This window comes from Salminus brasiliensis, chromosome 23 (genome assembly GCF_030463535.1).
Source record: "Salminus brasiliensis chromosome 23, fSalBra1.hap2, whole genome shotgun sequence".
Lineage (NCBI taxonomy): Eukaryota > Metazoa > Chordata > Actinopteri > Characiformes > Bryconidae > Salminus > Salminus brasiliensis.
The window spans coordinates 5966725-5993491 of NC_132900.1; the positions used below are offsets into that span (position 1 = coordinate 5966725).

The 26767-nt window shown below is 42.2% G+C and overlaps 2 protein-coding genes across 2 annotated transcripts in view; one reads left to right on the forward strand and one right to left on the reverse strand.

The window, feature by feature from the left end:
* Positions 1–22324, forward strand: nectin4b (nectin cell adhesion molecule 4b). The gene is made up of 11 exons (XM_072668336.1): positions 1–186; positions 6090–6284; positions 7091–7258; positions 8487–8762; positions 10248–10365; positions 15081–15232; positions 17024–17192; positions 17355–17430; positions 18644–18706; positions 19138–19317; positions 20407–22324. The coding sequence occupies exons 1-11, from the start codon at positions 141–143 to the stop codon at positions 20662–20664; spliced, it is 1701 nt and encodes a 566-aa protein (XP_072524437.1). The 5' UTR covers positions 1–140; the 3' UTR covers positions 20665–22324.
* LOC140546211 (uncharacterized) overlaps positions 22223–26767 on the reverse strand; it is a 10738-nt gene continuing 6193 nt past the window's right edge. The window contains exons 5-7 of the mRNA XM_072669440.1: positions 25241–25275; positions 24802–25104; positions 22223–23369 (exon numbers count right to left, since the gene is read on the reverse strand). Coding sequence (XP_072525541.1) covers positions 22360–23369; positions 24802–25104; positions 25241–25275 — 1348 coding nt within the window. The 3' untranslated portion in view covers positions 22223–22359. The remainder of the gene's footprint in view (positions 23370–24801; positions 25105–25240; positions 25276–26767) is intronic.

Genomic DNA, 26767 nt, shown 5'->3' on the forward strand with positions numbered 1-26767 from the left:
GGTGGTGGAGCTGCTGGTGGAGCTGCTGGTGGAGCTGCTGCTGGAGCTGCTGGTGGAGCTGCTGCTGGAGCTGCTGGTGGAGCTGCTGCTGGGTGTCCATTTATACCTGAGGAAGTTGGACTCGTGGACCCTGAAAGGAAATGGCACGCCTGACCTGGTTTTGTCTCTTGCTGGCAAGAGTGTTAGGTGAGTGTCATTTCAGTGACCGATACAAGCACTTAATAATGACTATACACGGACGCAACGTGGACAAAAGTATTGGGACACCTGTTCGTTTATTGTTTATTGTGTAATTGAAGGGTTAAACCAAGAGTAACTGTCTCTACTGTCCAGGGAAGGATTTCTACTAGATTTTGGGGGAGCATTGGACACCCCACCTCATCCCAGACGTACAGTGGACACTATATGTTCAAATGTTTATGGACACCCTTTTAATCAATGCATTGCTGATACAGATGTGCAATTGCACACATACACACACACACACACACACACACACAGCGGGTCCTGTCCATGTAGAGAAAGATTGGTATTGGTAATAGAGTAGGACTCTCTGGAGCAGATAAGTATGAAGCTATTGGCACCATGCCTAATGCCAGGCGTGGGCTAGAGGGGTTAAAAGCCCCCCCAGCGTTGAGCTGTAGAGCAGTGGAGCTGTGTGTGCTCCTTCCAATACTTTTGGGATGAGTTGGGAGGAGTTGAGGATGATGAGGTTTGGTGGGGTGGTGATCATTAAACATCCTGACCTCACTAACGCTTCTGTTGCTGAATGCAGTCAAACCCTCACAGCAATGCTCAAGAATGTGGTGGAAAGCCTTCGTCCCTGGGCAGTAAATACAGTTACTCCGAAAAAGTTTCAATACACTTTATTTAGGAAGAAACAGTGAATGGGCAGGTGTCCCAATACTTATGTCCATATAGGGTATGTACAGCAGGGAAAAATATTGTGGCACCTTTAATAATTTATTGTTTTACCCAGTGTTGCATTTAAAATAAAATGCCATATTTAAGCTTCATGTAGAAATATAAAAATGTCCAACTGGGTGTGTGTGTGTGTGTGTGTGTGTGTGTGTGTGTGTGTGTGTGTGTGTGTGTGTGTGTGTGTGTGTGTGTGTACGCAGGTATACAGTCTTCTCATGCAAAAATTTAGGCCCTCAAGTCAAATTAGACACACCTCTGCTCGTTCTATTTATTTACTTTATTTATTTATTTTTAATATCTTGTCTCTCTTGCACAAAACCTTGTATCTCCAGTTTTGACAGTTTTTACTTTAAAATTGCTTCTATTAAAAGTTTAGAAGATTTTTTCCTCCTCTATAGTATGTGTGTGTATGTGTGTGTGTGTGAGCAAGAGAGAGAGAGAAAGCTCTAAGTGTATATTTAGTGCTTTAGTGATTTATTCATTCATTCTTTCTTTATTTATTTATTTGGATGTGTCTGTCAAATGTTTTTTACTTATTTTCCCAATTTGGTTCTGTCAATTAACCCACCTGTTCGTAGTTTCCTCCATCACTAGCAATGCTCCCAAAACTAAGAGGGTAGCGACTTAACACACATCTCCTCCGATACACGTAAAGCCAGCCACCGCCTCTTTTCCAGCTGCCACCAATGCGACATTGCCGGGCGTCCGAAACTCTCTGCGAAAAGCGTCAGGTCCTCAGCTCCGCCGCACCAGCTAACAGACGCCTGTGCCGGCCAACAATGCTTAAGGGAGATGAGGGGAGAAGGCACAGCTAATTGTGCTCTCTCTGACACCGGCGGCTGATGGCAAAGCGGCATGGCTCGGGATTTGAACTTGCGGCCCCCGGGTCATAGTGGCAGCTCTGTAGTATTTAGTGCTTTGAGGACCAGATGCCCTCTTTAAACTAGTTTGCATTTCCCTGGTACTCACAATATTGCAGCTTATTGGAAAACCTAAAAGAGACAAAGATTTTGTTCATGTTTGGATCAGGTCTAGGTGAAGAGTCAGAGGAAGTCCTGCGTGTGAGCTTGTGTGTGAGTAGGTGAGTCAGAGAGCAGGAAACTGGGAGAGTAGAAGAGTGGCATTCCTGCTGCAGGGGACACCATGAGGGACTGTGGCGAAAGACTGAATGATGAATCATTGACTCATTAAATATCTGTTGAAAGTGTTTGTCGGACTGGCCAGAGTTTACTCTGCATCCGTGTGTGCGCGTGTGTGTGTGTGTGTGTGTGTGTTAGTGCTTACCTGCATTGTTCTGGAAACACTGAGGAGTCGCATGACAAGCGTGTTTGTGTTTGAGTGCCTTCTGTGTGTCTGAGTGTAACAGGAGGTGTGATAGATAAATATCCATATGAACAGGAAATGCCAGTAGAGCAGCAAACATCTCTCTCTCTCTCTCTCTCTCTCTCTCTCTCTCTCTCTCTCTCTCTCTCTCTCTCTCTCTCTCTCTCTCTCTCTCTCTCTCTCTCTCTCTCTCTCTCTCTCTCTCTCTCTCTCTCTCTCTCTCTCACACACACACACACACACACACACACACACACACACACACACACACACACACACACACACACACACACACACACACACACACACACACACTAAGAGAGAGTGGTTGCGGGGAGGAGGGGGTGGCAAACAAAAAGCTCTTTTTGTCTTGTCTAGTTAGTGAAAACTGAGCATGTCTGTTCAGAGGAAGTCCAGAAACATTTGGGGTGCTTTTACTGATACAGCCAGAGCTGTGTAGAACTGGCAGGTTCAGTATTAATGCAATTAGGACACCCCATGAAAACCTCTTTCTTTGACTAATACTGAGAGATGGAGGTAATAATAACTAGACACACACAACTGAAGCAATGTCTTTAAAAGTCAATTGTCAGTTCTGGATTGTTGAGCAGAACTACAGGATACGCCATGTAAATTTACTACAGGCACTACGTTTCCCATAGTGCCTCAGTGTCTTTCCAAAAGTCAGAGGCAGTGCATTTCGGTTATTTAAGCAGAGTGATGGACATTCAAACATTGCCGCAGACAAAGTGATGATAGTTTATAGCTGTATTTTTTTGGTTATGGCCACTTTTAACACCTACCAAAACTAGCTCATATTAGACCACTTAAGCAAAGCCATTAGTTAAACGGGCAAAAGCATCGGTTATGTTAGCATGAGCTTTATTTATGCTAACTAGTAGCAGAGGCATCTGCAAAGCATAGTAACTACTCATTTTAGAAGCCTGTTATCTATGATGAAAAGACAAGATCACAATTTCACATGTTTTAGACCGCAAAGGAAATATTTAATAATAGTAATAATATTAATAATAATATTACTAATTAATATTATTGAGCAAGCAGAGAGGTACAGCAGTGTCTCTCCAAATTCTGTGTGTGTCATAAGTACAATAGTAGTGTTGTGTACAAACGCCCCTGGTCAAATGTAGTTAATAGACATTTTCTTAGGCTAGAAGTTAGAACACCCCCCACACACGTTTTTTACTACTTACAATGGCTAAACTTTGAATCAGCAGTCCTAGTATCAGCTGCAGATGATTAGAGCTTAAACTGCAGATGTTTAGGCTGCGTTCACATTACAAGCCTCATAATCAATTCCTGTATCTGCGTGCAGTGTGAACGAATCTGTACCTGAAACAGCACACATTTGTCACACGTTTACACCTGGTCACTTCGCGTGACTAGTATCTGGATCTATCCTAATAAGAATTTTGGCTACACTCTGTAGTCAAATGCGTCTCCGGTTAGTCAGACTGAATTCTGATTGCGGGACGGAATAATCAAATCCACTCGTCGTGCAGCAACTATGACTGGTGTTAATCAGTTGTACTGGGATGGTGTTTGGGTGGTGTGGCGCAACAGATATCACCACTACCTGCCAGTGAGCTACCACACCATTTGGGAGACTGAGGTTTGTTTCCCGGTCTGGGTGACTATGCTGCGCTACACCAATAAGAGTCCTTGGGCAAGACTCCTAACACTAGGTTGGCTCACCTTTGTAATACGAGAAACCTTGTAAGTCGCTCTGGATAAGAGCGTCAGCTAAATGCCACAATGTAAATGTACTGGGTGGGGTTTTGGTTGTTGAACTAAGCGCATGCATACAGGTGAAAGAATGCATTCAATCTGATCTGTCCGTTCACATTCATGGTGCTTGCCCACAAATACGTGAATACGTATCTGATCTAGGACCACATGTGAAAGTGGCTCTCTGATTTGAAAACAACAATCAGATCTGTGTCACATTAAGGCAGAAAATCAGAATTCACTTCATTTCAGCCTGCTAATGTGAACATAGCCTTGGTCTGGTAACCATGGCCAGATCTGTAGAGCTATCTGAGGCCTTCAGAAAGGTAGGGAATTGAAATGCTCTCATAAGTAGCAGACATTTAGCGGAAATGTAGCAGAGCCTTTCTACAGTGGAGAACATTTAAAACTACTGCCGACATGGCCAGGTCGGGCCGTCCTAGCAGGTTCAGCCCAAGAATACAGAAGTAAACTAACTAACTAAAATGCCATCACAGGACCTGCAGGAGGCTCAATGTACAGAATCTACCATCAAACAGAAACTGCACAATTCTTGTCCATCAATCAATCAATCAATCAATAAATAAATAAATAAATATCAGGGTAAGGCTCAGTATTACAAACACATTGCTCTTAAATTCCTGATTTTGGTCTAGGTTTACTCTGACGTATATGAACTGAGAGGCGAACTGTATTTCATTCATATGGAAATGAGGCACACAAGTGATTCAAGTCAGTTCAGTGGCTCAGTGTGAGAATGTCCTTGCGAGTGTGTTTGCGAGTCGTTCATGTCCTTGTGGTTAGTGTGTGAGTGTGTGCCTCTTCTGTATGTCTAACGTGATCAATCATGATAGAAAAAGTTGAACATTAACTGAAGAGACTGGTTATTCACCTCAAAACACAAAAACACACACACGCTAATCTCGGACACCCACAAACTCCAGCAATCCAGAGTCGTAACACCAAGACAAAACAAACGCACTAACCTGTTTCCGCCCCCGCCTTTTTCTCACACCTGCACTCAGCTATTCTTCTGTTCTTCTGCATGAAGTCTGCTGTGATTTACAGCAAGGCTGCAGACCTTCAATAACGACATTATGGATTTCACTTCCAGTTAAAACTACCATTACATACAAGCTCCTCATTGTTCAGGAGATACTTGTTTGAATTCTAGATAAAAAAAAAAATAATAAAAAAAAAGGCACACCAACACACATCTCTCATTAAAACCGTCCTGCTCTGGGAGACTGAACAGTTTAGAGGACCAGTAGGGGTTCTGCAACGCCATGGAACAATAGGTGGTTCTTGCATTCCCAGAACGCCTCTATCAGAAAATGTGACGGGCTATGCATTGCTGTCACAGTGCGTCTTGGGGGTGTTTACAGATGGCTTTTCATGTGGACAAGTAAAATCAGAACATGGTCCGATCCCCAAAAATGCATGGTAATGCCAGGTGGAAACAGGCTCTGTGAGTCTGGAAGTATGTAAGAACATTTCATCAAATTGTGCAAAGAAGCTCTTGTGTTCTCAGCACAGTTGCACAATTGACAATTGCCCAGATTCCAGACCTCGGCATTGTTGAATGTATTTGACATAGGCGGTCAACGTCTAGGTCCTTCATGTTGGCACGGAATAGAGTTTAGAGTCTCTGAAAGTTTCTGATGGCAACAAACATGGCAACAGTGGAGGAGGTGGGTGGAAACAGAAGGCTCCGTCTGTCTTCGTGTCCTTGTCCATATTTAACGTTGAGCACAAATGGGTTTTTAGACTGACTTTTGAAGGTGTGGAAAATTACTCAGTTGTAGAAATGGTAGAAATGGTCCAAAATGACTTGTGATAAAATCTTTTTTTCTTTCAAAGTTAAGAAGTTAGGAAGTCTTTTCCTCCTTCTTTTAGAGACAAAACGAGTTTTATTCCAACAGCTGTAAAAATCTGGTTGACATTCATGAAACTTCCCTTTAGAGAAGACTGTGCTGCATCTAACAATAGATCATTTGTCCCGCCCCCATCATCTACTATTATCTTACTGTACAGCGTCCTATTTGTTTATGTTGACACATTCTCTCTTGTGTTTTCCCCGAAACCCTCTTCCACAGCGTGTGTATGTGGTGAGTTTGCCAAGCCTGTCCTGTCCGAGGCCATGCGAGCGTTTGCTGATGAACAAGTGAGGCTGCCCTGTGAGTTTGAGGTACAGGATCCAGGAAAAGTGGTGCAGGTGACCTGGTCCCGAGAGCTGAGTGACGGGGTCAAAGAGCAAATTATCACTCAACACATGACGGAAGGACTTCAAGGTGCCTAAACACACGCACACACACACACACACTTACATAGACTGTACAAGTGGAGCATATTTACGATTCATATAGGCCTGTAGTGCCTTGGGATCCCTTGTTGTCTGGTCACGGTTATGTAATTTTCACCCCTTATATGATTCCTGGAAAGCCTTGGGAAGGGCTTCTGTGAAACATACATACCTGGCATGTGTAAAGGCAACAAGACATAGGCTACGTTCATTACAAGGCTCATTAATCGAGTCATTTTATGAAAGTTCTGATCTCAGCAAAAAATCTGTCATAAATGTAAGGGAGCTTATGTGTTTGTAATGTCACTGAAACTGCACACATGCACAAATTCTGGCTTATGATGACCACACTAAGCACATGCGTACAGCACAAATGTGATGAAATCCAGTCACACTCTGCCATAGACCACATGCACATTGTTGTGCATTTCCTACAGTACAATAAAAACAGTACAATAGCAGCTGTCCCTATCCTTGGGAGAGTGCCCATTTGATCCCCAGGAAGGCCACACCCATTTATGTCTAGATGTATCAGACAGCATAATTGATCTGGCTCTTTTTTTACACCACTGCAGAGGAATATAGACCAAAAATGAAAGCTTTTAAAGAGTGTTGCATGTTTTAGGATTGATTTTAATGAAATTTCTAACATAACCCTTTGGCATAACCCTTTGGCATAACCCTTTGGCATAACCCTTAGGCCATATATAATTGTCTGCATGTTCCAGTCCACATCATACTCCGAGTGTTGCCATAGTGTTCACTGAACCTCAATGTTTGTGTTTGTGTGTGTAGAATTACCTGGCTTTACTGGACAGGTGCGCTTTGAGAGTATTGACCCTTTTAAGGACTCTACGCTGTTGATTCTGAACACAAAGGAGTCTGACCAGGCCACGTACACCTGCCACATTTCTACATTTCCTACAGGAAACTTCGAGAAACGAATCCAACTCACTGTCTGGAGTAAGTACTCTCTTTCTGCCTTCCAAATATGTAAGAGAACATCAAAATACATGAACCCAATAAATAAATAAAAAAATGGACCCAGGCACCTTGGTTTATAATGTATAGCTTTGGCCTGTTAGTGACCTGACAATATTGTTATTATCATTGCAGTAGGTTAATTATGTTTATTATACTGTAGATCTAGTCTTTATGGAAACACACCAGCTTCAGTGTAGCAGATTTAGAATGCTTACTTCACACTGCTGTAATGACATCTGTGAAAATGACATGTAAGTTGCCGTGTACTATCCCCCAGACCCATTCTCCTGAGTCCTGGTCCTGGAGTATCACAGTCCTGCGTGTTGCAGTGTTTCCCCTGCTCTGACACATGTAGTTCACCTCAGTAAGGGCTGGGTGATTTCTTCATTAGTTGACTCAGAAGGGAACTCTAAAATGTGTAGGACTAGCTTGGAGAACCAATGAGCTAGACTAACACTAAAGTTGCCTCATTTAGGGAGTTTTTGAAGCATGTGTTTGGCAAAAACATCTAATTTACACAATTATCTCCATTCCCTAAATGTAGTCGATCAGCCAAGACATGTTTTGTGTCTGAAATTTGCCTGTTTTTCTACTGGAGCTGCAAGGCTGAGGCGGCAAGGTAATGGAAGCTGTAATGGTAGGCACTCATAAGCATTGAGCAAGAGGCCTAAATAATCACACACTTGTCTTCAAGTGTGTTGTGAAATTGGTAATATGTTCGCTTATATGGTTTTTAAAACTGCACAACTTACTTTTTCTATAATATTCCACAAAGTACAGAAACAAACGTTTGATCATAGCTGGTCATGTTTTTAGCAATGTGACAGGCTAATTCAGTCCATGTTTATAGAGAACAGTGGGTCATACAGTGTCACGTACCACATAATATATGTTTTTAAGCAGGTACATATTTATGCCTCTGAACGTTCCTTTCCTCTTCCTCTTATTTAATGAATAATTATATGAAATTCAACCAACTACAGACAAAATTCAAGCTACAGCATTCCGATATTGCTTGATGTTAACTGTGTGATGATTTAGGCATGTAACATGCATGATGCTAATGTACACAATATTCAGTTACCTGTGCCTCATTTAGCTACTAAGGAAGCAAACTTCAGACACCAAACATATCTTTGCTGACCGGCTACATATTTACGTCTCTAAATATTCCTTTCTTCTTCTTCTGGACTCTCTCATTCTGCAGGGAAGCCTATCGCCATGCTGGAACCTGTCATTCTGAATGAAGGTCAGTCTTTCCGCATTGCCGCCACTTGCCGTGCGGTCGGGCTGCCTCTGCCCCACCTCTCCTGGGACACTGACCTCCCTGGCCAGTCGCAGAACAAAAGCTCAGAAGATAAGGTCACTTCAAACTTCTTCTTGCACCCTTTTCGGAGCCTTAATGGCCAGCGGCTGGACTGCCTGGTGTGGCACCCTGCTCTCCAGCAACCGCAAAGACTCAAGAACACACTGGTAGTGCACTGTGAGTATACTTGACCGCTCAAGTGTGGTCAGTTTAACGTATCAAAACTAGTGTATAGTTCAGTTTGAAGTGGTATGAGGTTGTTTTTTTATAAATGTATTTACAGGTTAGTCTGACCTACACTATTTGGACAAAAATATTGGGACACCGGCACATTCATAGTTTCTTCCAAACAAGGGTATTAAAAATATACAGCTTATCCTGCTTTTGTTGGAGCAAATATTTCTAATGTCCAGGGAAGAAGGCTTTCTACTATATTTTGAAGATTGCTGTGAGGACTTGATTGCATTCAGTGACAAGAGCATAAATGGTCCGGATGTTGGATGATCACCACCCCACTTCATATCCACCTCCCCAAAAGTATTGGTTGGAGCACCATCCATCATTCCAGAGAACACCGTTCCACTGCTTCACAGCTCAATGCTGGGGGGCTTTATACCCCTCAATCCCAGACCTGGGATTAGGCGTAGTGCCAATGTGTATCTGCTTCAGAGAGTCTAATTCTATTGGCAATACTTCTCTACAGGTACTAGAGAAGTTGTGTGTGCATTTGCACATCTGTATCAGCAATGGGTGCAAAGTAAAGTAGCTGAATGCTTTCGTTTGAAGGGGTGTCCACAAATATTTGGACATATTTCTTTTGTAAATGTGTGGAAGTTTATAAAGCCAGTCTTCTACGCAGCCAATGAATTAAGTGCCTGCATCTACTGAAACTGGTGGGGTTTTGTTTGCTTTTTGCTAGCATTGAAGTTAGCTTGGAAGTCTTTCCAGGCCTGCCTAGGTTCAAACTCTACAATGTAGTACAGCTCAGTATCGTAAAATTAAGAACTGGCTATATAACCTTGTTAAGCAAAGCCTTCAGTGGTCCAACTTAAATACTTGCCACATTCTGATTTATGACTGAACTGGTTCATGTGCTGCTTTTACAAATATACTCAGAAATCGCATAAAACCATGGCCTTTCAATCTGGAGTGTCTGTAGGAATGTGCACGCTTCATTTGTTTGATATCAGTCAGCCAGAGTTTATGTGGCACAAATCTAATTCCATAACGTTACACCAGTCTGACCACTTCATATCCGTGCCCTGTGTGCTCCTAGATCAGATAATAAATTGAGAACATTCTGATCATAATTCATTTTTGTTCCCTTCACCTCTCATACATGTATCTCTGTTGTGATCAGTCAGTGCCTCGTCTGAGTGTTTGTGCATGCGTGTCTTTTGAGAGAGCAGCTGAATTCACACTGATAAGGCCGATATGGGTCACTTTAAACAGACCTGTGAACCATCACAGCAGAATGATCAGATCTTAGTGAAAAATCAGAACTGAGAAACAGGGCCTGGAATGTGAACTTAAGCCTAACCTGAGCCAGTCCCATTTTGTGTGTGTGTGTGTGTGTGTGTGTGTGTGTGTGTGTGTGTGTGTGTGTGTGTGTGTGTGTGTGTGTGTGTGTGTGTGTGTGTGTGTTCGTGTTCTCGTCCTTAGTTCCCCCGGATCCTGTGGTTGTTGGTTATGATCAGAGTTGGTCGGTTAGCCGGAAGGGAGTGGAGCTCAGGTGTGAGAGCGGAGGGAATCCCCGACCACAAAACTTCACCTGGACCAGGTATCATCTCCCTGTCTGTCCATCTGCCAAATGTGTCTGTGTGCCTGAATCTCTGTCTGCTCTTTTGGCTGCTGTAACTGTATTATAATGTCAGTACTTTCCTTTTCACTCCCTTCAGCTCAAGTAAATTAAGCAAAAGTATTGGGACACATACTTTAAATAATTAAGTTCAGGTGTTTCATTTAATCGTCTCTATCTGGCAGTCTGGGTTTGACGAATGCCAGGAGAACATTACCTGTCTGACTGCAGTGAGCCAACTGTAAAGTTTGGTGGAGGAGGGATAATGCTAAGGTGTTGTTTTCAGGGGTTGCCTATAGGTCTCTTATAGTTCCAGTGAAGGGAAATCTTAATGCTTCAGAATACCAAGACACTGTGGACAATTGTATGTTTCCAAATTTCCAACCGTTTGTGGAAGGCCCAATCCATGTTGATGCCTATGGAGTTAGAATGGGATGTCATAAAAGCTCCTGTTGGTATAATGTACAGGTGTCCAAATACTTTTGTCCATATAGTGTGTGAAGCCAATGTAGCTACCAAATAATGGCAGCGTATACTCAACCAATTAGCAGTGAGTACCCCTTCCTTTTGTGTGATATGCTCTGCTGCTTGTAGTCCTGCTTAAAGGAATCCATGACACTGCAGAAATCTCTGCATGATCAGGAGTAAAAGCACAAATTTAGCAACCTCGCCCTCCTGCTCTCACTTTACCTCACACATAATCGCACTACACGCACACAAAAGGTATTAAACTCGAAAAGCCTTGTTTATTCAAATGCTCTTTTGAGGGTAAAATAAAAGCCGAGGTGTAGCGTTACAACCTGCGAGTGAGTAAAGAGCCAGCGGGAGGCTGTTTCACACGAGCTGGGTGGGGGGTGAGAGCGAGAGAGTGAGAAAAAAAGGAGGGAGAGAGAGGGAGCAGCACAGGGGGAGACACTTCCTAAGCTTTAAATGACCATACTGCTCCTTAAATATTGTTTTAATGGACGCCCCAAAAGACAGGGTTTTACTCTGATTAGAGATGCCGTGCAGAAGGGCTTCAGCAGCGACGCCTGTGCAATTACTGCAACAATCTTTCATCTCTCGGCATAGACATTATTACAGCCGGCTGATGTGGCACTTGGCAGTGCTGTGTCATGCTTGGGCACTCATCCACTGAACAAGGAAAAGGTCTGTCTTTCTGGTCCAACAGCACTGAATAGTAACTGGCTGCGCTCCCGGTCATGTGGATTCTCGAAGTACAGTTATGCTGTTTTTATTGTTTAGAAATGAAGGATATATCACTTTAAAATCATTAATTTCTGAATTTCACAGTGAGCCATATATTTTTTATATTTAATTTAATTCCATGTCATTTTAAATAATTTCTATTGGTCCAGTCATCTTGTAATACAATATAAAGAACATTCAAATGACATCAACATTGTGTGAAAAATAACTGCATAACAGCAATGAAATATTTTTAGAATTGTTATATCGTATTTAAAAAAATAATAAAGATATATTGTAAGTAAGGGGGTGGGATTAGGACCATTTTCTGGTGAGTCACCTCAGAGAGAACATTCTAACGTTCAATGGAAGTCAATGTAAAAGATATTTGGCGCATTGCTATTGGTCCATTCATCATCAAACTGTCAGATTCACAGTGTCACAAAGTCATGACATACAAAACATATATGAATCTGATTCATATCCAGTTTTCATCAGTTGTTTCTTGTACATGTCAAATGTTAGGATAAATGGACCAAAGGAAATTATGTTCCTAATGTTTGGGCAACAACTTTTTCTGCACATCTTACTGCTTTATTTATTATTATTAAAAATAATAATAATCATGTAATGTGCCGTTACTTTTGCACATGCCAATTTATTTCACAATATGATCGGTTAAGAGAACTGGCTTTTCATTTAACATTATTTTTGTGTGTGTGTGTGTGTGTGTGTGTGTGTGTGTGTGTGTGTGTGTGTGTGTGTGTGGTTACACATGGTGAAATATGAGAACCATGGGGGTTTAAGGTTGCCATGGCAACACAGCCCTTTCAGTACAGGACTGGGGTCTTGCTGGTGTAGGTGTCTGTGCACTCAGTATCGGGGTGTGTCCTGTGCCCTGCTAATTGGGGTGTGTGGGTGTGTACGTGTGTGGTGGTTTTTAGGGTTTGAAGACAATCCTACTGTTCTCACACTCTGTGCATTACTCACAGATACTCATTACAGGCCTGCCGGGTCGGCCTAGGGGGGAAAAAAAGAGGAGAGATGTTGAAGGTGAAGTCATTCATTAGCTCACAGATCTAATGGCTCCAGGGAGGAGAGGCGCCACAAATAGAAATTAACATCTGAACCTCTGTAGTTGTGTGTTATGAAGGAAGTGAGTTAATCATTTATGTGACTGGGATCAGGGAATACCGGACTCACACATGACTGTTGTATCATTGTGCATTGCGTGATTTATAGGAATAATCCCATGCATTGACATTTGCATTGCATTTATTTACATTTGCATTTATGGTATTTAGCTGACGTTCTTCTCCAGACCTGGAATCGATCTCCCACATGATGCAGTAGCTCACTGGCAGGTAGTGGTATTATCTGCGCCACATCAACCGCATTGTGTACAGTTGTTTGCAAAATTAGCTTTCCAGACTAGGGAAGCAAAGTTCAGACACCGAACATGCCTGGACTGATCGACTACATTTGGAGTAAAAGGAGAAAAAAGGTGAAAATTTGGTTTTTTGCCAAACTGTTACTTTAATTGAGCTTCGGTGATCCATTGGGCCAGTTTCCCAGATCCAGATTAAGGCTAAGCTTAGACTGAAACAATTTTGGTGAATCATCAATGACTCAATGCAATTTAGTCCAGGACTAGGTTTAATCCATGGCTGAGAAATCAGACCTGTAAGGTTTGGTAAATAAACACTAATGGAGACTAAAAGAACAGAAGAAGGAGCTTCTTAACTTTCAAAAGAAGTCGATGTAAAATGTCCATGAAGTCATTTTGGAGCATTTCTATTGGTCTATTCATCATTCAATTTTCACACATTTTACACAAACAATTAATGCAGAGTCACTTTATGCCAAAAAAGTGAAAATGCCTATATAGCTTATTCTATTGTATATTTTATTTCTACTTTCTATAAATGGAAAATACTTGGGTAAATGCCCATCTTTACAATACTGAAAGGGATAGTCTGTAAGTTTTGGGAATTTAGAGACACCTCTGGTGAGAATGTGTAATTGCACCCTGTGTGTGTGTGTGTGTGTGTGTGTGTGTGTGTGTGTGTGTGTGTGTGTGTGTGTGTGTGTGTGTGTGTGTGTGTCAGCGTGGTCAGGTGTTGGGTTGCTGGGCCCCTAAACAGGGCCCTCACCGGCTGAGCCTCTGTACAAACAGATTCAGCAGCTTATTCAGTCGGTAGCACAGCAGCTCTTTCCCGGCATTCACGCTGAACGCTAACGCTGCCACTCTGTCTGTCTTTTTGCCACTCAGTGGGCGTGGCCGCAGTGCCTCCCACCCTTTGTAGTCACATTTTGAACAGCGTTAGCCTATTAAGATAGCAAGCCAATAGCTGGGCTTTTGTTTCCTTGTAGTTTGGGGGAGTCTGGCCTTTTCTGAACCTTCAGTTTTCCAACAAGTTAAAGGGCGGGACTTCCCGTTAAACTGCGGCCATATTGAGTGTAGATAGACTACTTTTAACCTTTCACTTAAGTAGATCTTTGTCTCCTAACTACATTCCGCGTATAATTAAGGAAGACTTTCACACAGTACCCATACTTTCACTTAAGTACAGTTTCTCTGCACTGGTGCTTTCTCATGGGCGGTGTGTGTTTGTGTGTGTGTGTGTTGAAGTCGTAATGGTCGAAACCTTGTGCCCAGAAATAATATGGGAGCTGGGAACATTTCCCCTTTTAGTCTTTTTGAAGGTGTTCATTAACTGCACATTAATTGAATGACCTGGAGGAAGTGGGTTTTTACCAGTAGAATCAGGCAGTTAGAGACTTGCACTAGATACTCTGAAATCAAGAGTATTCAAAATATGTATCCTGCTTTTGTTGAAGTAACTGGCTCTGCATTGAGTAGTGATTCATGAGCATTGCTGTAATTATTTGATTGCATTCAGCAACAAAGCATATCAAACTTCATCAAGTTTTTCAAATTCTGACACAGGACACCTGAGCATTACCTGAGGGTCAGCGGCACAAGGCTTTCAGAATAATAAAAGTTTTTGATCTATTGCTTATAGCTTGTACAATAACCAGTTGCTTATTTTATTGCATTAAAATGACCAAGATTATTCAAGATTATTATATGTTTAAAAATAAACATTTAAATAAAAATAATTGTGAAAAAAATGAAAAATTATATTATTCAAATAATTTAATACAAATTACTGTTGTAAAATATTTTTGTCACATCACTAACCTCTAAGGTCACACCATCTGACTATGTAAACTGAACTGTGACTACCTTTTCTTCAATATTTGTGAAACGACTACTGGAATTGCACCATGAAGGTCACCTGGTCACTCTTCTAATGCAATAGCTGCCCGCTGTATCTTAAAAGCATTTCAGACCGCTTGGCACTTTTAGACTCTGAGAACGTCAATGTCTGAGATGAATTTTACTGCGCTGGAGGTGGTGGATTAATGTGACCTTGTGGGACGTGCCTTTATTAGGTGGTGTAATGGGAAAATAATGACTGTATCATTTGTTTTATTTTGTATAGGAAGGGCAGTGGTTTGCCTGAAGGTGTGTCTGTGGATGGAAACAGGCTCATCTTTACTCGCCCACTGAATAAGACAGACGAGGGTGTATACGAATGCGAAGCCAGGAATAGCATGGGGGCGGTGAGGGCAGAGATTAACGTGGAGATTCCAGGTAAGCATCTCTCTGAGAGACTTTCAGATCATATAACCGGTCATGTTTTGCTTGTTTAATGTGTAATAAATGCTCACAGTGTTGTTGTGAATGGGTAAACAGAGGACGTAATGATATGAAAAGTTATTTGATCATTGATATTTCTATTTATATAATAATAAACACTGGAATTTGGACTTTAACCTTATCCCAAAGTTGAAGTATTTTTTTTTTTTAAGAAACGTAGTAGTGATGAAATTAAAGAAATATAGTAAAGATATGTGAAGAAGTTAAAGTTATTTAGTAAAACGGCTTGGATAGACCTACTAAAATGGATGCTCAGAATGGCTGTCTGTTATTCAGTTCTGTGATTTTATTTATTTATTTATTTTTCACAAAATAAATTAAGATCTGGATGCAGCCATTTTGGTCCATTTTTACTGATATGTGAGATTGGTGACGATCTTTATCCAGTGTTTGTTAGCTGTGTTAGCCTAGCATTGTCTTTTCTATAAGAAAAAGAAGCTTTAGATACCAAACACTGCATCTAGATCATGTTTATTTGAATTTTCACTGAACTGTTTTACATACATACATGTACCTGCCTATTTGGCCTCCAGCAGACTAGCATCAACCAGTCCATCACACGCACAAAGAGTGTGTGAGTGGCTATCAGAACAGAGATCATTTACATTACGAGTGTCCAAACTTATCTGCAAAGAGCCGGTGTGTCTTATCCTAAGCGAGCCAGAGATCACCTGATTCCACCAGTTTAATCTAGATAAACCTCCTCTTTGAACTTCAATGGAAATATATTTGCATTTCATTTTTATTATGTGGATATGTGCCAGGTTTCACACTGCTTCTTTTAACTAATTCAATTTGTTTGGCTATTTTATTTTAATGTTTTGAGGAAAGCTCAAAACAGCAGAGCTGTATGAAGTCCTTTAACCCTGGTTTATTTTTCAGTTTTGAAACTTGACACCAAAACTATTGTGAATCACTTGGTAAAGGTTTGGTTTCACAAATCTATTGGAGTCCCACAGGGTCCTATTTTAGGGCCTATAAAACTGATAGTAAATGTGACTGCAATGAAGTTATAAGAGTGAAGAACTGAACTGTGGGCTTGCATGCAGAGTCTAGGAGGTTAAATTAGCTTGTACTTTTAGCGACTGTTACAACTTACCCCTCTAGAAGGTTTCTGTAAATGTGAAAGTGAATGAACACCTGTATTGCACATGAGTGACACATGAGTTTCTTTACCAGAATGACTCTGTCAGTGTCCGAGAAATTGAAGTGAAGCAGAGCCTTAAAAAATTACAGCACCTTTAATTACAAAGTAGGCCATCTGGTGATAAACAGCCATTCTTTTTACCTCACGTTCCTCTTTGGCTTTTTATTACCTTTTGTAAGTGTAATACATTAGTCCATTGTATCTGTGGCTTTGGTAGCAAGACTATATATAGGTTTCTTTGGAACAATAGCTATGTTATGAATAGTCAAGGCAAGGAAACAAAGAGAAATACCATTATGTATCAGTCCTATTGTATTATTATTGTTTTGCTTTTATTCCCTTGAAAAATGCATTAGGGCACCGATTACTCACTGAAGGCGTTCACTTTCACTCTCTGCCTAAATTACATACGATCTCTGAAGCAATTTCTAATCAGACCTTCAATTAACTTTTTATGGCTAGCCATGAGTCAGTGTTGTAAAACTTGTAGTACATACTGTATCTTTGTGCACGCACACTGCCCCCATGTGGTAGGGATAAAGTATTAAAAAGTGTTTTTCTTTCCTTTATGTTTTAAGTAAGCTCAGAAGCTGCTCGGATGCAGGCCTCCTTCAACAACCTCCTGTTCATCATAGTGGGGGGAGCTGCTGGGGGACTGGTACTTCTTATGATCTTCATCATCCTTCTGGTGAACCGCCACCATCGACGCAGGAACAGGAAGCTTAAGAGGGAGCTCAGTGAGAAAAAGTGAGTCTGACACTATTTGCATTACACACTTTAAGACAATGAATGTAACCCACAGTATACATTCCTAAATGATAACATATGCTGCAAATAGGGCCACAGTCCTACCTGTACCTTTTGTACTTTTGTGTATGTATATCCCTAACCTCCCCTGTTTTCCATCAGTGAGGAAATGAATAATCTGTCGAGACAGGCCTCTATGCGGAGACTCAACTCAGTCAGCACTGACCCCAGGATACAGGTACTGTTTTGTAAGCTTAGGTAAACTTAAAAGTTTATACGTTATATAGTATAATACATGTTACTTGGGTTAGGAGGTGGTGTTAGGGTAGTTTTCTGGACGTTAATTTGTTAGAGTAGCTTTCTGGAAGTTGATTGGGTTAGATAGTGGTGTTAGGGTAGCTTTCTGGAAGTTGATTGGGTTAGATAGTGGTGTTAGGGTAGCTTTCTGGAAGTTGATTGGGTTAGGGAGTGGTGTTAGGGTAGCTTTCTGGAAGTTGATTGGGTTAGGGAGTGGTGTTAGGGTAGCTTTCTGGATGTTGATTGGGTTAGGGAGTGGTGTTAGGGTAGCTTTCTGGAAGTTGATTGGGTTAGGGAGTGGCGTTAGGGTAGCTTTCTGGAAGTTGATTGGGTTAGAGAGTGGCGTTAGGGGAGCTTTCTGGAAGTTGATTGGGTTAGAGAGAGAGTGTGTGTGTGTGTGTGTGTGTGTGTGTGTGTGTGTGTGTGTGTGTGTAAAAGGTAAAGTTAAAGGTGTGCGTTTTTGTCACTGTACAATGTACAGCGAAATGTGTCCTCCGCATTTAACCCATTTGTGGTAGTGAACACACACACACGTGAACTAGGTGCAGTGAGTACATGCACACCCAGAGCGGTGGGCAGCCAACTCCAGCGCCCAGCAACTCCTTGCTCAAGGGCCCAACAGTGGCAGCTTGCCGAGCCGGGTATCGAACCCACAACCTTGTTATCAATAGCCCGGTGCTCTAACCACTGAGCCACCACTGTGTGTGTGGTGTTGGTACTCATATTCAGATCAGTTGGCCACAAGCCAAAGACACACAGTTAAAGGTGCTCTGCAGATCAGCTCCACAGATATAGGACAAAAGAAAAAATGAATCTAATTGTGTACACCAGCAAATTGGGTGTTTCCTATAAAGTGGCCAGTGAGCATAAGAATGTGGTTCTGAATGAATGCCAGGTAAACCTTTTGTTTTAATTTCAGCTCAGGTTGTTTATGGATCAGGTAATGTGTAAAATGCTGGCTGGAAAGAACCACTGGGTTGTACAGCAAATATGTGGACTGACTTGTCTTAAGGACAGGTGTTGAAACCGTAGCACATGAGCGCTAGTGGCACGCCGAGGTCGTAAATCCTTGAACTTCATTTTAACTTGATGTTTAGACAGTTTTGCAATTACCTGCCTGATTCTCTCCCTTCTCCACTGTGTTCTCCTTCCAGACTGAAGAATGTGCCCTAATCAGACTAGACAGCGCTCTCAAAAACAGCTTCTTGTCACTAGAGGTACGACGCATCCCTTCTATATCTTCAGACGGCTTCGGATCAGTTTTGGATCAGTTTCGGTTCAGTTCTCTTCAGTTCTAGTTTCACCTTTAGTTTTGTGAGACATTAGGTCTGATAGGGTTCAAGATTGAAGAACCTCAGCATACTTAAGACATACAGGTTTATACATAAAGGTTTTATACCCATTAAAACGTGTTGCTTAAACTGCACATGCAAGCTGAGAACCATTTAGGAACCTTTATTGTTAACACTTCTAAGGTGTGGTAGGGTTGAAATTTACAGGTTCTTTACGCTTATGCTACAACTGGTCCCTGGAATGCTTTTTCTATGCTCATCTCGCACATTCCAAAGAGTATCTGCTGTCTTGTGTAACAGAATTTATTTAGTAGAAAATGCATAATTCACATTGACCTCAATCCCTCGTCCACCAGGGAAACTCCACCCTATGTGACCAGAGGGATGGGCTCAGAGATGGAGAGTACGACAGCCTTGGCCGCCCAGCCATCTATCCAGCCTATCGCGGGAGCGGGAGGAGGAAAGAAACGGAAGTGGAAAGAGAGGAACGCCGACGCAGAGTGGAATCCTTTGTAACGAACAGCACTGTGGTTATGGTGAGACTTTTTATGCATGGACATCATTTTTGGGGAAACATAGCTTTACCAAACAATGTTAGGCATAAATATGTGGCAGTAAATATTTGTGACCGTGTTACACTGAGATTTATTCCAAAGCCCAAATATTGTATCCAGAGCTTTTGGGTGTTTAAAGCAGCATTAACCAAGCATTGGTATTTTCTGCTTGTGGGCTCCCCCTACAGTTGCGGAGAGTAATTCACTGCTGTAAATATAAGTTGACTAAACTGTAAGCTCCCCCCTAATGGTTGGTTTTACACATGCATTTGTCGACAAGCTGAATAATACAGAACCATCAGGACAACGTGGAAAGTGGTATTACATTAAACTTACAAAAATTGCTCTGACACAAAGCAACCAGACAGGAATGGAGAGCACCCATTACTAGTACTGCTGTCTGCTGGGTTACCCTATATTAGTTTATCCAAATGTTTGTGGACACCCCTTCTAATGAATGCATTCAACAACTTTAAGTTGCACCCATTGCTGACACAGATGTGCAAATCACACACAGCTTGTCTTGTCCCTGTAAAGAAGTAATGCCAATAGAATAGGACTCGGAGATGGCATGAAGCTATTGGCACCAAGTCTAATGCAATTTGTGGGCCCCCCCCCAGCATTAAGCTGTGGAGCAGTGAAACTGTGTGCAATCAAATCTTTACAGTGATACTCCTCCGAAATGTAGTAGAAGGCCTTCTTCCCTGGACAGTAGTGACTGTTACCCTAACAAACATCAATCAGATCAACTTCTTCTTTGTTTTTTTTTTTGTTTTTTTAAACCCTTGATTTCTGAAGTACCAATGAATGAGCAGGTGTCCCAATACTTTTGTCATAGTGAATATTAGCTGCTGATCTAAATTATTTTGACACATTTCTATTGGTCCACTCATCACAAATGTAAAGAAGAACTGCTAGGTTCAGTACATATTGCCAAAATATGGATAATTTTGGACACAGCATGCAGATTCATATGCATGCATGTGCAGCGTATGAAGAAAGACGTACGGTTAATGTGATATGTTTTACTTATACATCCTTCTTTCCGTGTCTGCTTGGTTTGTCCTTCAGGATTCGGATTCCCTTCAAAGGAACCAGAGCCCCCCACCACTGTCCATCAGTTCAGGGCCTCCAAGAGAAGGAGCTATGGAGAAAGAGGGATGGGGACAGCGAGAGGGAGTGACTGAGGGAGAGGAGGGCGACTGCAACCCCAGCCCCTATCAGCTCTCGGAGGCGCTCTCAAACCACTTCCACTACAGCAACGGCTTCCTCAGGCCAAAGCCTCACCCCGGTGCTATAATTCTTCACCCGCGAGGCCAAATCATCTGATCTGTTCAACTTACCGAGACTACCTGTGCACCACAGGGACAAGGACGGACGCATTCTTCTGCGTGGCTTCTTACTTTTGTGCTCCTTTTCCATGCTGCTTCCAGCATCCAGGATCTCTCAGAACAAACTGTGCAGATCAACAAAGCTCGGCCTGAAGAACCTTAGATTTAGCCTGCTTGCTGCTTCTTTTATGCAAGTTTGCAAATGCTCATTCCCTCTACACTCCTCAAGACACACAAATGTCAATTCCATAAGGGGTTGACCTTCAGGAACTCCAGCTTCTAACTGCACCCAATGATCTTGGCCTGCCTTAGCAGGTTAGATACTTCAACACTGAACATGGGTTGTGGGTTGCTCTGGCCCACGTCAAACCACTCAACATAGACCTACTCTAAAATATCATAGGCCTAAAAGCCAAATGTTCTACACTATGGAGCAGAGAGAAATGAGGAAACTATCACATGAAAGGTAGTAATAGCAGCAGTTAGCGTTTGCATACCTGAGGAAAGAAAACGCTAAAGTGAACAAGCACTGACTGACTCTACAGCCTATAATGCAGACTGCACATTAGCTAGCAAGTGTTTCAAGAGTCCCTGAACTGGAATGACGGAACTCATGGCCTGGTCATGGCCTGAGTAGGATCTGAATACTTGTTGGGATTTCCAACCAAGTATCTAATTGCTCATTCTCGAAGACCACTCAAATGGTAATATCCACAATGCATAATTGTTGTCTTGTGTAATCCGTGCTGTGACCAGTCGCGCTCCAGATGTAGATGTAGAAAAGTCTACAGGCTACCATGGAAAGGACCGACCCCAGGCTGTCTAACTAAAAAAGAGAGAGAGAACGGAGATTCTCTAAAGCAAATGTCAGCACCACTGAGTTGGCTGAGTTCACCACAGTTTGTTCAGGTGCCGAGTCAAAAAACTCGAAACTGCACAATGTCAACACTGATCACTAACAAGCTCTACTGCCAGAGGAATGTCCAGCTGTTGCAGTGCCATAAATGACACCATTTCGAATGTTGGGGCCACCTCTGTTGAGCTCTGACCGCTTCAACACCAATTAGGCTACCTCAGTGTATCCTGATTTCCAATATTGATCCACAATTCAATACTGCATTACCAAGTCACTGCCTAAATCTTCTATTAGGGATTTAGTTTCAAGTACTGAGTCTGAGTCTAGCAACCAAGTTGCTCTCATCAATGTCTTGGAGCAGGGGCGCCAGATCCTGGTCCTGAAGATCAGTCCTCCTCTAGAGAGAGTTCAGATCCAACACACCTGACTCTAGTATTCAGAAGCTTTGGAAGGCTTTCATGATTCTGAGCTTTGGAGGATTAGGGTCTGAGCTACACATCCCAGGGTGGATAGATCATCAGGAGCAGAACCTGGGTAATATGTTTTGGAGATGTTCAGTTGAACATCTGAAATCGTTATTATTGATTGTAAAATATGTGTTTGAGACCAAATGGTTTAAGAAATATGGTTCTTTTTCCTAACTTTTTTTTTGTTTGTACTTTGTTGCACATTTTGTAACGACTGACACAGAAGTTGTCAACTTTTTGTTTATTGTAAAAAATAAAGACACGTCTAATTTAGGAAACTGAAATGAACAGGTGTTGGGATTACTTCTAGGGAATAAAAAGTTTACTTCATTGTCCAGCGTTTTTGTTTTTGTTTCTTTTCTGCTCCCATTCAAAAAGCTTTAGTCTGAGGTCTGACGTCTCTGTGGGTTCTTTGGTGTGTACGAAGGTTGCTTTGCTGGGAGAAGCTTTTCCCGCAGGTGCTGCAGCTGAAGGGCTTCTCTCCAGTGTGAATCCTCTGATGCATCTGAAGGTGGCTGAATCGGTCAAAGCTTTTCCCACAGAACGAACAGATGAACCATTTCTCCTTCACAGGCTTTCTCCGCTGAGGTGACGTGGCTCTACCTAAACTGATATCGTCCATTGTAAATACACTCCTGTTGCAGTTCGGATTAACAATATTATTGTAGGACAGTGGGACACAGTCATGAGTTCTTGGGTTTTTTTGAGGCGATGTGGGAAATGGCAACCTCTGCTGGTTCATGCCTTCTGCTCTCTGCTGCGTAAACAGTGGCTGCTGCACTTGCTGTATGGTGTTAAAGTCTACAGGTGCTGCCTCATTCCACTGGGGCTGGATCATGCTCTGCTGCCTTATCGGTTCTGCGTTGAGGCCGTTTGTCCTTTGATTAACTTGCGGCGATAAGCCTGCGCCAGCGCTTCGTCCGGTGGGGAGCAAATGATGTCTTTCTGCATTCGTAGACTGAGGAGCTTGTTCGGGCAGTTCGGCATTATCCACGTCGCTCGCCATACCAACATTAGACCATGTCTGTGTGTCTCTGTCCTCGACCTCGATGCACTCCGGACCAGATGAGTCACTGCTCTTGTCTAGAAGACCGGACTGTATTTCCCCCTCCATCTTCATTTGAAGCTCTAGTCCACTGAAGTCTTCATCACTGAAGGCTACCTTGCTTAGATCCTCGACAGGAGACTGAAGCGGACCATGTGTGTCTTTGTCCTTGTTATTTGTGACGCTGGCCTGCAGGTTTCTTCCTTCAGAAGGTGCACAATGACCCTGCTTCCCTGCTTGAACCTCTGCTCTTCTACTGCACAGGCCAGCATCGGGTGTTTGAAGATGTTTCAAAACGGGGTGCTGATTGGTCCTCTCCAGGCATTCTCCTTGACCTGATGGAAGGGAGGGGGGATAAGTATATGCATACACTTATTACAAGATCACATGATGGTTATATAGTGCAGGTATGACCCTGGACCTAGAGAGGCCTACTGCAGTGATTTTACAGGGCTCTTTTCTTTGGGAAGTATTTTCTGAGACCAATATTCATTCATTTCCATGGACATATCTGCTGATTCCAAGACCTATACCCAATCTGTTGTCCCCAAGCTAACACTTTAACCACAAGCTAAGATGTAAGTCATGATGCAGTTTAATACAATGCTATATGTTGCATTGTTGCATCCCAGACCCCACCTGCCTAATATTGAGTAGATCACCCTCGTGCCACCACCACAACAGATCTGACCATTCAAGGCATGGACTCCACAAGACCTCTGAAGGTGTCCTGTGGTATCTGGCCCCAAGACGTTAACAGCAGAGCCTTTAAGTTCTGGAAGTTGTGAGGTCGGGCCTCCATGGTTCACATTGAGCATTAGGTGCCCATGATCCTGTCGCTGGTTAACTGGTTATCCTTCCTTGGAGCACTTTTGGTAGGTATTGTCTACTGCACACTGGGACACAGTTTGGTTCTTGTCAGAGTGTCTCGGATTCTTATGCTTGCCCATTTGTCCTGCCTTTAACACCTTCATCACCTTCAAGAACTCACTGTTCACTTGCTGCCTAATATATCAACCCCATGACAAATGCTACTGTCGATGAACATAATCAATAATCAGTGTCTCTGACATTATGGCTGATCAGTGTATACATCTATACAATGTAGACATTTGGGCCAAATGTACTTATTTTGAGCATTAAAATGAATAAAATGCAGATATTCTAACATCACCTACATAAAATGGTCAGTATCAGATTTACTGATATGCCTCTTACTCTCCAACTAGGAATGGAGAGATCATCGGACAGATGTTTAGGTGATGCTCTGCTATATATGCTCTAAAATATCTGCATGTACTAATTTAATTATACTATATATAATACATATATAATAGCTATTATGTATTAACTATATCTGCTAGATACTAATAGCTCAAATAGACTGCATTTAATACATTACATTTCTTCTTCTTCATAATAATAATAATAATAATCCAGGTTGTTAATGCATAATGCTTGTATTTTATAAACTGGTACCCACACCAGTGGACAGGTACATTGAAAATACAGGCAAGGATCTCACATCAATGCATCTCTGGTGGAATCAAAACTAGGTATATACTAATAAATGTTTTTATTTTTGATATTTTATTTTCTACATGTAATTTATTTCTGTGAGTGTAATATAGATACAAATCTGTAGACTCAATTTTTAATGAAATATTAAAAATCATTGACGTTGACATTTAGAACCGGAAGTCGTATCGTTTCGGATCTATAGACAGGTGTATCGGTTCAGCCCTACGGAGCACGCGCTTTGTTTACCTTGTCTCTTTCCAGAACCGGGAGGATGATGAAGAGTAGTAGGGGTCACTGAGCGCTGGGACTCCTTCATATGCCTCAATTCGCTTTCTACCGTTTCGAGTTTTTTCTTCAGCGCCTCAATTTCGGAGTCTTTTCGACACACCTCCAAGCGCAGCACGACCAAACCGTCGTCGTACAGTTTGCTGATCTCCGCCACAGCAGAGTTCGCCACTGTAGCCATAACTGAAGCGAGCCTACTGTGGAAAGACCCGCTGTTGCTCGTCACGTTGTCCTCCGACAGCATTATTAGCTTCGATAAACCAACTAATCATGAACCGTCACACGTCTGCGAAAATATTAGGACGATATAAATATCTCAGCATCTGAACTGAATCGAGAAGACACGTCCTGAAGTGGCTCCTGTACGCGAACGGCTACTTCCGATTTGGTTGATGTCTACCGTAAAGACTGTAGAAGCTGCGGCGGCGCAGCACACTTCATATTTCGTGAATATTAGTCAGTTTTCAAACTTAAATTTTCACAAACGGTTATGTAAACCATTTAGGACTGATTCTATGTGGCTTATAATGGTTTAATAACGGTGTCTTATGGTCAGTGATCGTTTGGTAGTGGTCTATAATGGTAGTAATTTAGCCAATTCCCATTCCAGCAGTACTGTATGATATGCATTTTCAATTAGACTCATTCGTCTGTTGGTTACCTCAATTAAAGTTTGGCTAAACTGGTATAAAACATAATTTGATGTGCTGGGAAATGTATAGAAATCAGTAGTTCTGCTGAATCTGTGACCTGGCCTTAATTGAGAACTGCAGGGCTTTCTCCACTATTACGGTAGCGGGAGATGGTGACATTCATAATGTTGACACTCAGCTTGGCCTCACTTCCCTCAGATAAGGTCAGCTTTCATAATTCCACCATTAGAAAGAGACTGGTCAAAAATGGTATGCATGAGAGAGCTGCATGGAGCAAACCCCTGATTACCGAAAGACATAAAGGCTAATTCCTAATTTGTCAAAAACACAATGAAGTCCCCAGACACCCCCACCCACCCATTTTTGAGGACAGGGTACCACTTTTACACTTTTATACACTATCGGAACAAAAGTATTGGGACACTTCGGAAGGAACAGTGCAGAGCAGGTGTCCCAATACTTTTGTTTGATGGCCAAGCTGATGTTCTTACTGTAGAACTGGGACACCTGCTCATTCTTCACGTTTCTTCCGAAATCAAAGGTATTAAAAAAGATTGCATTTCTGCTTTTGATGGTGTAACTGTCTCTACCATCCAGGCAAGAGGGCTTTCTACTACATCCAGAGCATTGATGTGATGATAGTTAGTGGGCTCATGCTGTTGAATGATCACCAGCCTCACCAACCTCATCCCCAGTTCCACTGCTCCACAGCTCAACAAACATTTGGTGATAGTGTGATGCTGTGGAGATGCTTTGCTGCCTGGGCGACGAAATCAAGCTCTCTACCAGAAAATTCTGCAGAAGAACGTGGGTCTGACATGTGGGTCTGACACAAGTGCAGTTGGGTCATGCAGAAAGACTTGCAGGGGCCAAGTCAAAGTTCTGATGCTGTGGGAGGCCCTTAAATGGAGTCGTGAGAGGGTCAGGACAAAACGAAAGACTGATGTCCAGTTATAGAAAGTGCAGTTGTTGCTGCCAAGGGTGCAAGGGGGCCACAACCACATGGACAGTGACTTTTTCACATGGGTAAAATTGGCGTGGCCAAACGGTTTTCTTTTAATAAAATATTTTTTTTAATTAAAAATGGTTTGTTTTTCTTCTGTTCTCTCTGTGTCGTATTACATTTTGTATGAGGATCTGAAACCATTTAGTCTGATAAATATGCAAAAGTGGAGGGGGGGGGGGGGCAAGTTACTTTGTCATGGCCCTGTTTGTTATTTCCATTCACTTCACAGAACCACTTTGGTGAGTGTTTTTCCCTTTTCATTCAGATA